This window comes from Macaca mulatta, chromosome 14 (genome assembly GCF_049350105.2).
Source record: "Macaca mulatta isolate MMU2019108-1 chromosome 14, T2T-MMU8v2.0, whole genome shotgun sequence".
NCBI classification, from domain to species: domain Eukaryota; kingdom Metazoa; phylum Chordata; class Mammalia; order Primates; family Cercopithecidae; genus Macaca; species Macaca mulatta.
The window spans coordinates 125,500,197-125,516,192 of NC_133419.1; the positions used below are offsets into that span (position 1 = coordinate 125,500,197).

General features: G+C 41.3%; 1 protein-coding gene across 30 annotated transcripts; it reads right to left on the minus strand.

The window, feature by feature from the left end:
* Window positions 1-1,318: 1,318 nt before the first annotated feature.
* TMEM218 (transmembrane protein 218) lies at window positions 1,319-15,929 on the minus strand. Of its 30 annotated transcripts, none has more exons than XM_077964622.1 (6): window positions 15,884-15,929; window positions 7,004-7,079; window positions 6,403-6,632; window positions 5,721-5,798; window positions 5,479-5,581; window positions 1,319-2,022 (listed from the first exon to the last, which is right to left on the minus strand). In XM_077964622.1, the coding sequence occupies exons 3-6, from the start codon at window positions 6,603-6,605 to the stop codon at window positions 1,888-1,890; spliced, it is 519 nt and encodes a 172-aa protein (XP_077820748.1). In that variant the 5' UTR covers window positions 6,606-6,632; window positions 7,004-7,079; window positions 15,884-15,929; the 3' UTR covers window positions 1,319-1,887. The 30 variants fall into 30 exon arrangements, with proteins under 30 accessions (XP_077820748.1, XP_077820741.1, XP_077820731.1 ...); XM_077964615.1 differs by lacking the exon at window positions 5,721-5,798 and adding an exon at window positions 14,805-14,863 and having other exon boundaries at window positions 6,403-6,598; XM_077964605.1 differs by lacking the exon at window positions 5,721-5,798 and adding an exon at window positions 14,805-14,863.
* Window positions 15,930-15,996: the final 67 nt, after the last annotated feature.

A 15,996-nucleotide genomic window follows, 5' to 3' on the forward strand; every position in this document is an offset into this window, starting at 1 on the left:
TCCAACCTTAATATACTTTCCTCCATCTAGATAGTCACCCAAAACCTCACAGTTATTATCCATTGATCTAATAGTTGAGTAACTTTTGGGGGGAATAAAAAAGGTGGATTCATGGTCAGGAACCTATAAGAGTTTTCCCAGAGTTACTTTTTTAGCAAGGCTCTCAGAAGAAGGCAACAATTGGCAGCTTGTGTTTGTTAGGAGCCAAGCTTCCACTTGGGCTACAGGGAGACTCACAGAGTAACACAATAGCATGAGGATCCCAGCTTGTCTCACTTCCCTCAAGACTTACGCATTCTTTTTTCTCTCCCTCAACCTGCTTAGAGGATGTTTCTTCTTTTCTTACCTGTGTGCCCTAGGCCAGATTAGGAAACTATTCCCTTTGAAGTTTTCTGTACAAAGCCTTATCTGCAAAGTTTTTACAAACTAAGTAGGATAAAGGAAATGGTTCGATGTAGGGATAACTATACCTGCCCCTCACCAGCCCATGACTCTCAATGGTTACCTGTTCTTTCTTCTTGGAATTTAGAGCTTAGTTGCCTCTGGGGTGGCAGGACTGGGTACCTTCTCTACCCTGAAAACAGGACTGAGGAAAGAAAGTGAAGGAACAGTGGCCTTAACCTACCTCAAGCTCTCAGAGTTCCACAAAGCCTCGTGTGTTTTCTTTCCGAGACAAGCCCTGGGGCCTGCCACACCTGGGTTTGCACACTGGCTGTCAGGTGAAGCTTGGGCAAGTCAGTTGATCTCTTTAAGCTTCCGGTTTTTCTACTTTAAAGTGGGGATGATAAAAATGAGACTGTTGTAAAAATTAAATAAACCTCAAAGGAATTAGTGTGCCACTGGCATAGAGCACGTACTCCATCAGTGATCTCTTTCCAACTTGTTTTCTTGGTTCTTAATTTTAAGCCAGAAGACTCTTTTTCAAATGGCTCTGGGAAGTCAGGATCAGACTTCCAAAGTGGAACCTGACCAGAGCCCCTCCATTTAATGCAAATTTCATTTGGTCTCAGAGATGAGATAAGTATAAAGTTATATCTAATGTTGAGAATATACCTTCCTCACTAGCTTTGGAGAAAGGGCTACAAAGATGAAAACAGAAGACACCCCAAAATGGACTCATGGTAATTAAATAAGGCACACAGAGCCCACTACATCATAGAAGAAAAAAACCTACAGATACATGGCAAGACCAAACAACAACAACAACAACAACAACAACAAAAGACAATATTTCCATACCTTTTCTCTAATCCCAAGGAAACCTAAAGATACTTGATTCAAAAAGCCATGGTCAAGAGTTCAAAGTGAAAGTCAGCCCTTTAGCTATTATTTATTGCTTTATTAGAGCAGAGGGAAGTGACACTCATTGCCTTTATAGAGCTCTGCAGAAATACATGCACAGAGTGGTCAATGACCAACATTTGAGTAAGTCTTCCAAATTATCACATTAAAATAACCTTTCGAATTTGAATGCCTCTCCTTTGCAAACGACCGCAACTTCATAATGAAGAATTTTGTATATTATCAAAAAGAACCAGAAGCCCATGTGCTCCTTTCCCCAAAATCCACTCACTAAGGACTTGAGTGAAAATCCACTCTAAGCAGATCACTGTTACTATTTCCCTTTCAAAACAGTTGGAAATCCTAAGGTCCGGGTACTAAGAAGATAGCAATATCCTTCTTAAGCTGGTAAGAATCTAGCCCCACAGGGACAATTTGGCAATCCTGTTTCTGGAAGCCAGGACTCAGGAGATTTGTCTTCGTGATGGACGGACACTCCTCCAGTCTTACGGCAGGAGGGCTGTCAAGGCTCTGAATAGTGTCTTTCTGCTCATCGATGTCATCACAATGAAGGAGAGAACAGGTTTTCGTTTTCGCGAAGAGTGGTCAGTAGGAGCGCAGTGGTTTGGCATAGATGGGCTCCAGAACATGATGGATTAAAACCAAGAAGAGGCTTCCAAGGAAGATGGCGCTAAGAAAAGCCAGCAGGACATAGCGGCCAATGAAAAAGTCATCCACAATCTGGAGAAAGAAAACATCAAAATGAAATTACTACCAGTTAGGCACCCTGGCTGGGTTAATCTGAACTCTGTGATGAGTGGGCCAAGAGTTAGTTCATGAGTGTAACTTCCAGTAACATCCTGCCCTGAGTCTCCTCTGTACGTGGAGAAAAAAGAGTCTTTTCCTCAACTCCCTGAGCAGAAGACACAGGTCAAGAAGGGATCAATGAGGTACAGGGAACAAATGGCTCAATTTAGGAGGTTGGTAGACACTTTGAAGTCCCTGGATGAATTATTTTATATTCTGAAATCCATTATCTGAAAGAGTTAATGAGAAGCTTTTGCTGGGTCCTAGAAAGGCACATTTTTGTTGTTGCTAAAACACATTTTATTACAGAGAATTTTAAACATACATAAAAATGCAATAGTATAATAAACTCCCATGTATCTAAGACCCAACCCCCAAAATCATCAATCCATTGCCATTTCAGGAGGGTTCATTTTCAAAATGAAAGGTGACTTAACTTTAAAGCTGTCAGCGGGAGAGTCCCTTGCCACAGGGCAGGGAAAATGGTAATTTACCTGAGATACTAAAACACTAAGAGGATAGGTAACTTGCCCCAAAGCAGACAATGGGCTGCCTGGCCTTACACTTGAGGCCCCAAAGATGTTGGTCTTTGCTGACAAAACCCTGTAATTGGTGTTGGCGCTACCCACTTGTTCACTGTCCCCTTCCAGAGCTCCACTCTCCCCAGATCCAAATGGTGGTGCTTAAATTTGAGCAGGAAAAAGCAATTTAATCCACAGACTTAATGGAGCAACACCACCAACCAAGTGGCTGACTGACTTCACAGGTTTGAAATCCCAGTACCTAGGAGAGAATCCAAAACACCTGAAAGGCAATTATGGTAGACAGAATAACGGCCCAAAGATATCCACATCCTAATCCCCAGAAATTGTGAATAAGTTAGATTATATGTTAAAGGAGAATTAAGATTGCCAATCAGTTGCCCTTAAAAAAGGCGGAATAACCTGGATTATCCAATCCAGGTGGACCCAATGTAATCACAAGGATTCTTCTAAGTTGAATAGGGAGGTGGAAGAGAGGGTCAGAGCAAGAGAGGTGAGGATGGAAGCGTCAGTGAGGTGTGATGTCACTGGCTCTGAAGATAGAGCAAGGGGGCTGTCAGCCAAGAAATACGAGCAGCCTCTAGAAGCTGGAAAGGATAAGGAAGTGGATTATCCAATAGAACCTCCAGAAAGGAATGCTGCCCTGCCAACCCCTTGGTTTTAGCCCAATGAGACTGATTTTGGACTCTAACCTACAGAACTGTAAGATAATACATCTGTGTTGTGAGCCATTAGTTCACACGATTTGTTACAGCAGCGATAGAAAACTAACACAGCGGCCATACGCAAAGCACCTCTCAGACCCAAGCCCTGGTGGGATCACCGAGATCCAAAGACACCTCAGCTGCTCCAGAGATTACCCCAACAGTCAACTTACAACAAAGGTCAGTTTGATAAAACAGCTTTAACATAACTTTGACCTTGGCTCCGGTACTGAACAAGTCTCTTGCGGGCCACATGTTTGCTCGTTCGACACGTTTCACTTTTTAATTAGCCAATTAGCAGGCCCTGGGTGCAGAAGGCCCAGGCCATGTATTATTGATACCGCATTGAGCCAGGCTGCTGCAAAGGCCAGCTCTCAAAACCTGAAAATTAGAACTCCAATTCTGTCGGCCATGCTGACAAAAGTATTTTGCTCAAACCCCATTCTTGCCTCCTGGGTCTGAAACTCATATGACAGAGAATAGAGGGATTGATTTCAAAAATGTGTTTGCTCTGTGCCCTTCTCCCAATGTTTATATCTGCAGCATCCAAAAATGTGGCAGCCTATATCACTCTCCCCCTTAAAAGACAAGGAAAGCGACCGGATTCAGTGGCTCACATCTGTAATCCCAGCACTTTGGGAGGCTGAGGCTGAGTGATCTGAGGTCAGTTCGAGACCAGCCTGGCCAACATGGTGAAACCCTATCTCTACTAAAAATAAAAAAATTAGCTGGGTGTGGTGGCACATGCCTATAATCACAGCTACTCAGGAGGCTGAGGCAGGAGAATTGCTTGAGCCCAGGAGACGGAGGTTGCAGTGTGCTGAGATCGTGCCACTGCATTCCAGCCTGGCTGACAGAGCGAGACTCTCTCTCAAAAAAAAAAAAAAAAAAAGATAAGTGAGGTGGGAATTTGCCCCGGCTCACACATGTGGTACTCAGACCTCCAGAGTATTTTCCAAATACTGACAACAAACTGGCATCAATGGAAATAATTCCTTAATTGCGTGTGGTAAGTACTATTTCCCTTGGAGTTTAATTTCCTTCCTCTTGCCATAGTTAATGTGTCAATTTTAGTTCAAAAGTTACACGTATATTCTTGTATACTGTTGTTGTCTAGTGTCAAAATGCTAACCCATGAGCTCTCTGGGACTGCCCTGGATATTCTGTTAAGTTCTCAACGATGAAGATTTTGAAGACGGACCTCAGCTTGAATCCTTGTTCTGCCTCTTGCTATGTGGCCTTGGGCAAGTTACCTTAACCTCTGACAGACTCAGTGTTCTTACCTACAAAATGGGGATAATAATGGTACCTATGTCATACTACTTAGGGCTGTCCTGAGGTTTAAATGAGACAATGCAAACAAAGTGTTTGGCACAGGACCTGGCACACAGAAATCCCTTAAAGAATTTTAGCTATTTTCATGCCTATCACTTAAAACATCAAAATGAAGGTTAAGAGGAAAGCTGTGAGAAGGAGTAGTGGGACAGAAGAGGTCAATGCCATTGTCAAGATCCCATGGGTCTGAGACCAGCCAGGCATGGCAATGCCATGGTAAAGAACTCCAGAGAAGGACTCTGAGAGAGATGATAAAAATCCATTTAAAGACGTGGGTGCTGGCAGGTATGGTCCCAGGCATGAGGACCAAAGAACTCCCAGAAGACCGTTGGGAAGATTCTAGCACATGCAGTTGGAGAAGCATGTCCTCAGCACCCTCAGGGCACCACATCAGTTTCAGTCCAGGATCTGCGGTTAGGAGCCCAGGCTGCCAGGAATGGGAACCCTTCCACCTCGGGCGCAGGCCTGTGACTATCCTTATTTCATTTTCTTTCTTTTTCTGTCCGCATGGTACGATGTGGCTTTCCCATAGGCTGTTTTCAACTTGATGCAAACTGGAGATGAGACCAAATCAGGCAAATAACTGCCTGGTGGGCTTAGAGGTGGAATTCAGAGTAAGATTATTTTCCTGAGTGAAGGGGCAGGGAAACTTAAAACTCTCTCTGAACGTTCCCTACCATTGGTTGAACTTTACAATTCTGACATCTTGGGAAACCCGGTGTCAGAGAACATCGAGGGCAGGATGGACATACAGATGAAGAGAAACAAGAGTTACAGCTCAGGAGGCAAAACAAAACCAACAGCTTTACCTTAACTTCCACCTCCGGGGCTGGGAATTCACCAGCTCGTGGGAAAAGCAACAGAACTGACGTGATGATCACAGCACCGAAGAATAAAAAAATGACAGAGAACCTGGGGTCAAAAAGACATATATTAAAAGCACTGTTTACAGTTTTTTCTCTGATCAGTTAGGTCTGGAAAGACTCTTCCTTGGAGCCAATATTCTATGTTTCAGTCCCTTAACAATGTCCAGAGACCTGCTGTCAATAACCTCTTCATCCCAAAGTCCTTCCTCCTAGACAGGCACCAGCTAGGTGCATTCCCGTTTATTCTTGGTAATTCCCAATTCCTAGGAACGGAAATGGGTAGTTTTTATTTTTACTTCTGCCCAAAGTCATAATCGAGAAAAACCAAAGCATCCCCTCTCCACCTCCACTTCTGTTGTTTTTAGAACAGAATACTTTAGAAAATTCTACAACTCTCTGCTTCATACTAACACTATCTTGGTGCAACTCTATAGTTTTTTCAGAGTCGGTTTATGGCCTAACCCTGTTCTGAAGGCAACGCGTGATATAGCAAGCAGGCCCAACTCATCACATGTTGCTTTAGTTTTCCTGGGTCCAGGGCTAGAGCCTCGGGGACCGGACCAAGCCTCTGCCATAAATCTGAACAATTCATAAACACACACACGTGCGACCTCCAGAAATTCAATCAGCAGTGAAAGCAGAATTTCCTGCCACAGTTAGAACTCAAGAACACCGCTTCCTTCTCCCATCTCGGCTTCCAAGCATAAATAACACAGTTCGTGCTTATAAAAAGAGGTTAAAATGCAACTCATTCAAACTGCCAGTAATTACAAAACTGATCTCTTAAATTCTAAATGTTTAATGAGCATCAGCGATTTTGCCTCTAATTGCTTTACCTGGGACTCCCAGCTGGAAAGAATGCCTTACCTCGCCGCCCCGGAAGCCCTGGACAGCAGCACACACAGCAGCAGCACTGACACCCACAGCAGGGCTAAGATGAACACGCCCGCACCGACTCCCAGCACAGTGCCAGCCATCCCGCCGGGAGGCAGCGGCGGCCCCCCGCCCTGGCGCCGCACGATCAAGTGTCCTCTGTGCTCCAGCGCCGCCTTCCTGCCACACACTCCCATGAAGGCATTCAGACAAATACAGAAAGCCTAAACTCAGTACAGGGAATTTTCTGATGATCAGTGTGTTAGGAGGATTACTCAGTACAGGTCATTAATTTTCAGAAATGTCCAGGCCCAGAGTCCCTTAATGGAAACTGGAAATGTAGAAGCCAAAGCCTTTCTCTTTGGCGGGGACCGAGAGGCGTGTTTTCTGCTCTGCACTCAGAAGGTCTTTCTGAGGGTTTCCCTTCAAATTCGGTACCTGAGTTCTACTTTGACCTCTTCCCCCAGCCCACGGGAGAAAACGGAACCCTCTCTTGATACAAAACCCTAAGAACTGTTAGAAGACACCGGGGCATGGGAAGGAACTCCAAGGCCAAAGCAGAAGTTGAAGCTCTCAGGTGTGAGCTTTGACTCACCAGGCAATCGATCACAAGACAGTAAGTTCTCAGTCTATTGTCGAGTTCTTATTCAAGAGGACGAAAACTCTCAGTCCTTAAACAAGAGGAACAGCCATCACTATTTTTGAACATTTATGTGTGCTAAGTGCCATGCAAACATATCTCATTCAATCCCAGCGTGAAGCTTCTGAGAAAAGTATGACTATAGCCATGTTACAGATGGGTGAAATATAAGCGCGATGGGGTACCTATTAGTTTCCTAATTAGCGGCTCAAAATAGAAATTTGTTTTCTCACAGTTCTAGAGGCCAGCAATCCAAAATAAAGGTGTCAGCAGGGCTGTACTCCCTCCAAAGGCTCTAGGGCAGGGGTCCCCAACCCCTGGGCCATGGACTGGCACTGGCCCATGGCCTTTTAGGAACTGGGCTGCACAGCAGGAGGTGAGCAGCAGGCAAGCCAGCATTACTGCCTAAGCTTCGCCTCCTGTCATATCAGTGGCGGCATTAGGTTCTCATAGGAGGACGAACCCTATTGTGAACTTCATGTGCGAAGCATCTAGGTTGCAGGTTCCTTAGGAGAATCTAATGCCTGAAGATCTGAGGTGGAACAGTTTCATCCTGAAACCATCGCCCTGCATCTGCCTGTGGAAAAACTGTCTTCCATGGAACCAGTCCCTGGTGCCAAAAAGATTGGGGATGGCTGCTCTAGGGGAGAATCCTTCCCTGCCTCTTCCAACTTCTGGTAGCTCCAGGTACCGTTCATTGGCTTTTAACTCACAACACCAGTCTCTGCCTCCATCTTCCCATGGCATTCTGCTGTGTCTGTCTTCACCTTTCTGTCTCCTGTAAGGGTACTTGTCATTGGATTTAGGGTCTGTACAAATAATCTAGTATTATCTCGAGATGCTTAACTTAATTAAATCTGCAAAGACCCTTTTGTCAAACGAGGTCACAGTCACAGATTCCAGGGGTGAGGATGTAGACATACATTTTTGGGGAGCACCATTCGACTCACAGCAGAGGAACAGCACACCGCACTGCCCCCCCTGGCTTTCCTTTTCAGCATCGGAGACAAGTCTTAAGCAAACACACTCCTCAAGGTTGCTGGTTTTCTTTACCCTCATGGCTTACACACCACGAAAACAGTAGCTATGAGAAGTTATAAAGTTATGGGAAAGGAGGGTCTAAGTATGAACTGCTAAAAAAATACATTTATTGAATCAACATTTATGATGTGCCTGCCATGTAAAGCACTGCGCTATAAGCTGGGGATGCCAAAGGTGAATAAGGTATCTTCTGACAGAAGCTCAAGGTCTATTGGAGAACACTGTCCTGAAAACAAGTGTCCATATTACATTCTGAGTGATGGTAAAAGCGAAGTGCAGTGGGAACGGCAATAGTGAGAGGGGCTTTACAAAGGAAGTACTCTGCACAGGCACGTTTAAGAAAGAATCAGAGTGAGGGGAGATGGGACCTGGGGCCCACCTGCATGCCTGACTTCTCTGGGGAGCAGTCTGCCCCCATTAGGGCCACATGGGCACCATCTCAGTCACTCTAACACGCCCAGGGTTTCCCCATCTCTGGGTCTTTGTACTTGCTGTTTCCAATGCCTGGAACTAACTCTCAACCCGAAGCACGCCTGCTACTATTTGTAGGACTGGCTTTCCTCAGCCTTCTGATTTCTGCTTAAATGTCACTCCTCAGTGAGGTGTTCCCTGAGTGTCTTCTCTAAAGTAACCCTCAAACACTGACTCTCCATCACTCTATTTCCTTCAGAGCACTTTTCACAGAACTAGTTAATATTTTCATTTATTTGTTTACAAGTTTATTTTCTGTCTCTCCAACTAGAATAGTAAACTCCACGAAGGCAGAGACCTGGTATCTTTCTCACTGTGGTAACCCCAGTTCTTAGCACAGAGATTATACACGACAAGTATCTGTGGGAGGAATAAATGACACAGTGCTAACAAGTCCACAAACATCAGGTGAGGGAGTGAAAGGATCATACGGAGTTTTAGAAAGATGACTGTAACCTCTGGTCAATATGCTGGACGGAAGTTAACAAGGGAAGTGCCTCATACAACAGCAAACACAGAAATGTTCAGTAAAATGGAACAAGAAGAATTTAGTACACAGCAGAGCTTGAAAACAATAAAGAAAAATCATTAAGTGCTATAAAAAAAATGTAACTCAAGGCCTGAGCTGAGCCTAAAAGTCTATGGGGGTACTGTTGCCTGATACAGACCTTCAGGGTGATTCTCTTCAAGGCAGATAAGGTCTCAAGCCCACGATGGCAAAGAACTCGCAATGGGAACAAGGCAGAAAGCTGGGCCCTCACAGGGCTGACCAGCTCTTGAAATAGGGTCTAAAAAATTTGCTACTGACTTAGCTGGAGGAAAGCTGGCTGAGTGCTTCAGGCCACAGGTCAAAAAACAACAGCCCAAGAGAAATCTGATTCCCCACCCCACATCATATCCATGTGTGAGATTCAATACTACCAGTGTGATACGGGAATCCCAAATAGAAAGATTAACATGAAAACTAGACTAAAAGTGAGAACCCACTGGATCCCAGCAGAGACAAAACTAAACCCACAGGCTGGCATGTGAGACTCCCACAAGAGTAAGTGTAAAATAAAGATGTTTTCAGACATACAAAGGGTGAAATGTAGTTCATCTCTCATGTATCCTCAGTGGAAGAGCTACTCAGAGACATATTTCAGCAAGAAGGAAAATGAACCAAGAAAGGAGGTATGAGATGTAGGAAGATTGGTGAGAAAAATACTAAGAAATATTGACAGTAAAGAGTTCTGTAATAATGACAATTTTTGAGGGGTTAAAAGTCAGAAAGAACTAAATATTACTCAACAGTTATTTGGTAGATGGAAAAGGATAGTTCAAAGTTAAAGCATTCTACAGTTATTTTGTTTTGGAGGAGGTATATGTTTTTTAAGCTAAGTACGCAAGTTTAAAAAAACATAGGTAAACAGCAAGCAACAGAAATAGAAAAAATAGCTTCTATACTAGTAAAGTGAAAAAAAAGTAAAGAAAACAGAAAGTGGGGCAAGGGTCAGTGGTAGTGAGGTAGGTGGCAGAACAAAGAATAAGCAAGGAAAATGGAAAATACAAAATAAGATTGTAAAAATGAGCCCAAATACAGCAGTAATCGTAGTACAAGGAAACATCATATTTGGCTACTAAAAGAAATTCTCTTAGATTTTTCTTTTTAAAAATAGCTGTGTACAAAAGTTCTACAGAAAGTATAATGAGAGGCTGAAAATAAAGAGATTGAGAAAGACATGCAAAGCAAATATTAACAAGACAAAAACCAGGGAAGGAGGGAATAGGGAGATCATCAATGAGTATAGAGTTTCAGTTTTGCAAGATGAAAACGTTCTGGAGCTCTGTTTCACAACACCGTGAATATACTTAACACTGCTGATCTGTACTCTTAAAAATGGTTAAGACAGGAAATTTTATGTTTTTTTGTTTTTGTTTTTGTTTTAAGCCACAGTTGAAAAAAAAACAAGCGAAACAAAATAAAAGCTACTGAAGTAATATTAGTACCAAGCAAAATAGATGTAAAGCTCTGAAAAATAATAAGAACAGTCACAAAAGGAACAATTCAGTAAAAAGATACAACTTGAAACAAATGTGAACCTAACAACAAAACCTCCAAATATATAAAGCCAAAACTGACAGAAGTACTATAATAAATGGATAAAACCACTAATTTAGTGAGAGATTTTAAATATGTCTCAGAAACTGATAGATCAAGCAGATAAAAAAGAATAAACACTTGAGAAAGAGGATACCTGAATGAGAATAAATATGTAAAAAGGTGCTCAACTTCATTAGTCATCCAGAAATTGCAAATGAAAACCAAATTCAGTAGCTTCATATACCCACCAGAATGGCTAACATGAAACGACAGACAACACCAAGTGTTGACAAAGATGTGGAGTAACTGGAACCTTCATATACGGCTGGCAAGGGCCGTAATTTGTTAACCACTGCTTTGGAGACTATTGGAAGTATCTAATAAAGCTAAATATAAATGCACCCTACATCCAGCTCTTCTATTCTTAGATGTATTCCCAACAGAAATGCACACCTAAGTTCAAAACAAAGATTGCAGCCCTACCTGAAATAGCTAAAACATTAAACAATCCAAGTATCTACCAATAGAGTGGATATAGTACTCTACAATCTATTCATTCATACAGTATATAAAGCATTATGTAGTATAAAGCAATGAGAATAGTATAAAGCAATGAGAAAGAACACACTATAACTATACTCAACAGTGTGGATGAATTTCACAAATATTGAATGAAAAAAAAGCTAGAGGCTAAAGAGTTCATAGTATATGATTCCATTTATATAATGTTCAAAAACAGGTCAAACTAATTTTAGGCGCTAGAGGTCAGGGGTTTGGTTGGCTTGTGAAACATAGTGACTGTAGGGGGTTCAATGAGATGCTGATAAAATTCTGTTTCTTGATCTGGGTTTTGGTCACCTGGCTTTATTCATACGGTGATGTTGTATCTAACCATGCACTTAGGATTTATATACTTTTCTGTATGTGTATTACCCTTCACTAAAATGTTTACTTTACAGAAAGAATATCAAGAGATGTGTCAGCCAAGTGTAGTATACGGACCCTTATTTGGTCCTGATTCAAACAAAGCATTGCAAAAACCTTTTATGAAATGATTGGGGAAATCTGAAGAATATCCAGATAATTGATAGTATTAGGAAATTACTGTTTGTATTTTCAGTGAAAAAACATTATTGAAAAATATGCTATTATTATGTTGTTAAAAGAGTATGATAAAGATATATGCACACACACATGTAGCACATTACAGATAACAGAAAAGGGTTTCTGGGAGTTTTCTATTATCTGAGTGAGAGGAGGTGAAGGGGCTGGCATAAAACACGACTGGTCATGAGCTAGTTGTTGAAGCTGGGTGATGAGTATGTAGATGTTTGCTATCCTGGAATTTTCTATACATCTGAATATATTTGAAACTTTCATAACAAAAAGATGTGGATATGTATATGTATATCTGTATAAATATGACTATAACAAAAGATGTATATGTATATCTGTATAAATATGACTATAACAAAAGATGAGTAAGATTTGTATAGCTAAAATTATAAAACTTTATTCAAAGACAAAAAAAAAAAGAGAGAGAGAGAGACCTGATTAGAGAAATAAAGCAGACCTGAACAGTAAAGACCTGGGTAGAGAAATAAAGCAGACCTGAACAGAGAAATAACCTGTGTTCCTGGATGGGATGGTTCAATTAAAAAATCTCAATTTTCCTTAACCTATAAATTCAATGCAATTCTAACCAACGTCTAAAAACAATTTTTTGTGGAACTTGAAAACAGATCCTAAATTCATATGGAAGAGCAAAAACCCAAGAATAGCCAAAACAATTTTGAGAACTAGGATGGCAACTTGCCTTTCTTGTTACCAACTGCCGCAAGACACATTAAAAAACCAAAGTAATTAAAACAGTGTGATAGTGGCACAAAGACACATGGCCCAGTGGTATAAAATCAAGAACCCAGAAACAGATCCGTGCATTTGTGAGAACTTCCTATAAGCACAGAGCTGGCTTTATGATTCAGTGGGTAAAGAACTTCATAGATAGTGCTGGGACAAATGATTCTCCAATAGGAAAATAATAAAACTAGATCTCTGTATGATATACAGAAGTCGATTTTAAATGGAAAGTAATTTGTAATGAAATAGCATATGTTTAAATATACAAATGTTCAGGCTGACTACACTAGAATACGTAATGAAGTACAGTAGTCAGATGCTTGCACCTAAACTTAGAATCACCACAAACGCAAAAGCTTCAAATGCAGACTATGCAGGTGTGTTGTTCTGGCAACTCAAATACCACGAGCTGTGCTGCCTTCAGTTATGTGATTTGCTAGAGTGATGAACAACTCTTGTTAAAGTTCCAAACCACAAATAAGTATAATTTTCCTCTGATTTACATTAGAGCTGCATTCCTGGAAATTTTACTATATTAAACTGTGCCAAAAAATACATTATGTTTATACAAAAACTGGAGTTCGGCTCTAGACTCAGATAATTATAAATGAGTATCTTGTGGGATACTCAAAAGTTGCACAGGATACAGGACAATTCTTCGTTGTGAGGACTGTCCCATACATTACAGAACATCCAGTATCCCTCATTCCTGATCTGTAAACCCCAGTAGTGCCTCCAATCAAAGAGTAACAAAATACATCTTCACAAATTCCAAAACACCCTAAAACAGGCAGCAACATCTCTTTGGGGAACCACTGTTCTAGAAAGTTCTTGCATAAAGAGACATGTACAAGGTGTTTATTGCAGCTTTGTTTACAATAGCAAAACATCAGGAAAAAATTTAAATGTCTATCAATCAGGGAACAGATACAATATTATATATTCATAATGAATATTTAAAACAAAATTGATCTGTATGTATTGATGTGAATATATCAAAAAAACAATGTTGAGTGACAAAAACAAGTTGCAAAATGGAACCCACAGTATGATACTACTTGTATTTTTTAAATTAAATACAATTTAAGCAGTAATATGTATCGTTTCTGACATACATATATACGGCAAAAGTATAAAAACATGGGCATAAATGATGTATGACAATTTCAAAAGACTGTTTGCCTCTGGAGAGGGAGGAAGGAAAGGGAATGGTGTTGGGAGTGGAAATAAAAGAGATCTGAACTAAATCTGTGATGTTTTATTTCTTTAAAATAAAAAACTTGAACGGGTGTGCCAAAATGTTAATATTTATTAATCTGGTGAAACATAGATATTATACTACCCAATGTACTATTTTCTGTTTTTAAATTTTTTGTGATAATTTTTAATTTTTAAAAAGGTAATGGGCAGCAGAATGCATATGAATTGGGTGATCAGTTAAGAAACGCAATTCTCCAGATAAGAGATGAGGGTCTGAACTCCAGTCTTAGCTGTGTCAAGGGAGAAGGTGTTAGAAATGACACAAGTTTCTAGCTTAGTTGTCTGACCTGATGGTACTGCCCTTAAGAAAACAACTATTTAAATTTAATTTGTGCTATTCTGGATATTACACAAATAACCTAGAAGACTTGGATCAACTCTAACAGTTAGAATAGAGGGCAAATGGTAGTTGAAGCTGGCTGGCACCATTAGAAATGTTGCCCTTCAATCCCCCTTAGTAGCTTAAGAGTTCATGAGACATTGGTTTACATATGGTATGGCTTTAAAGTAAATAAGATAAATATTCCCAAGCTCTTTTAAGAATGGAGCTCACAATTTTATAAGCAAACTATACATTTTCTTACAAAGCATAGAAAGAAGAGCTGGGTATAGTATAGAGTGCTGCTATAGGGGAAGAGAGAACATCTAGTCATTTTCATCTTATTTCAATGTGATAATATCTGTGATAATTTCCCATATTAGAATGGCTAAATTATTGTTATTGAGTACAATACAATAAAATATTAAAACGGAAGTGTTTTTATTTACTGTTCACGCCATCAGTAAACCTTCTTTGAGAAGTGATGGCTTGGCCAACCTGATTTCAAGGGTAAGTCCATTTACTTAATATCTGTGGCATTTAAAGCAGGTAGATTGGAGTGGAAAAAAATAATTTAAATTTGAACCGTTCAGCAGCTGACAAGAGCAACTACAAGGCCAATGTTTTCCTTCTGTGCTCAATGCTGTGAGGTTTTTCTCTGGAAAGAGTTTGTTCAAAACCTTTTAGATGTGTGTGTTCATTTAACGATTGTTTCTACATACCCTTTCATCCAGCTGTCAGAGAAAATAGGAATAAATTGACTGATCCCTGCACAGGTAACCTAATGGATTAAAAACACAGTACTCATCACCAGGCTGATCATCATGAGTGAGAATACTAACGGCCACTATAAGATGACTTACTACCTAAGACAAATGTGGATTCCTCAGAGGGTAATGTGGCCTAAGTGCTGCTGCTGGTGGGAGATATCTCACCCATCCCCCGATTTTCACACTGACTCAAGCCCTTGAAAGCAACAGAAAACAGTGGGTTACAGGAGTGAAGTGCTCTTCTGGAACAGTTCTTTCCACTTTGCTTTATAGCTGTTTTCCAACCCTTCAAAAATAACTGGGCGGTTACTTTCACACTTTTATGTATCTACTTTAAATACTTCACTATCTTTTGAATTTTAAAATATTAGAATAACGCCTCTACCTTTGTAATGAGATAAAATGCAAGCCTGGGAAAAAAATCAGTTGCCAAGCTCCCAAAATGCCACCGATGTAGCATCTGCTCTTAACACGTTGATAGAAAAGGAGGATCAGTAAACCTAGGTCTCGTCCTTGCATCTCTCTCCTGGACGGTGTTGTGGGTTGGAACGGCTGCAGAGCCTCGGTCTCTCCGCTCTCTGCATCTCACAGCACTGCAGCCTGGGAACACTCTACTGGAACTCTAAGCTTCTCCCCAACTCTGTTGCAGATTCAAACTGGCGACAGGAAAACGATACCCCCTATGTCTCGTCTTCAGAATGTTCACCTGGCCACCTCCCAGTAGCTGGAGAGGGATTAAGGTCTTGATCATAAGAGATCTGAATCAGGCACTGACACTTCCTTTTCTTAAGAGTATGAAACACAGAACAGCCCTTCCTTCTCTGCCTCACATTAAGTATTTATTAGCCGGGCCTTGGGGCCAGATCAGCGGTAAGGGCGGTCTGCGAGGTCCGTGCACCGCCGTCCGCCCACGCCTTCTTCCAACCACCTCAGCCCGACCCGCCACTTTTCTCCCTTCTCCGCAGCCGCCCTGCTTTCCTCACCTCTGCCCGCCTCACCTGGATCCCACTGTCCACCCAGGCAGTACTCACACCTCAGATTCCGGCCGGTTCCAGCCCACCGGGCTCCAGTTTACTTAGGGCGAATCACAAGTGGGCTTTCATTCAGGTGATTTAACATTCACTAATCAGCGTCGCTCTCTCAA

Coding starts and splice junctions, on each gene's coding strand:
- TMEM218 (XM_077964622.1), bottom strand. CDS start 6,605: ATGGGAGTGTGTGGCAGGAAGGCGGCGCTGGAGCACAGAGGACACTTG. Junction 5,799..6,402: donor AGGGCTTCCGGGGCGGCGAG/GTAAGGCATTCT, acceptor TTCCGTTCCTAG/GAATTGGGAATTACCAAGAA. Junction 2,023..5,478: donor CCCCGGAGGTGGAAGTTAAG/GTAAAGCTGTTG, acceptor TTCTTTCTCCAG/ATTGTGGATGACTTTTTCAT.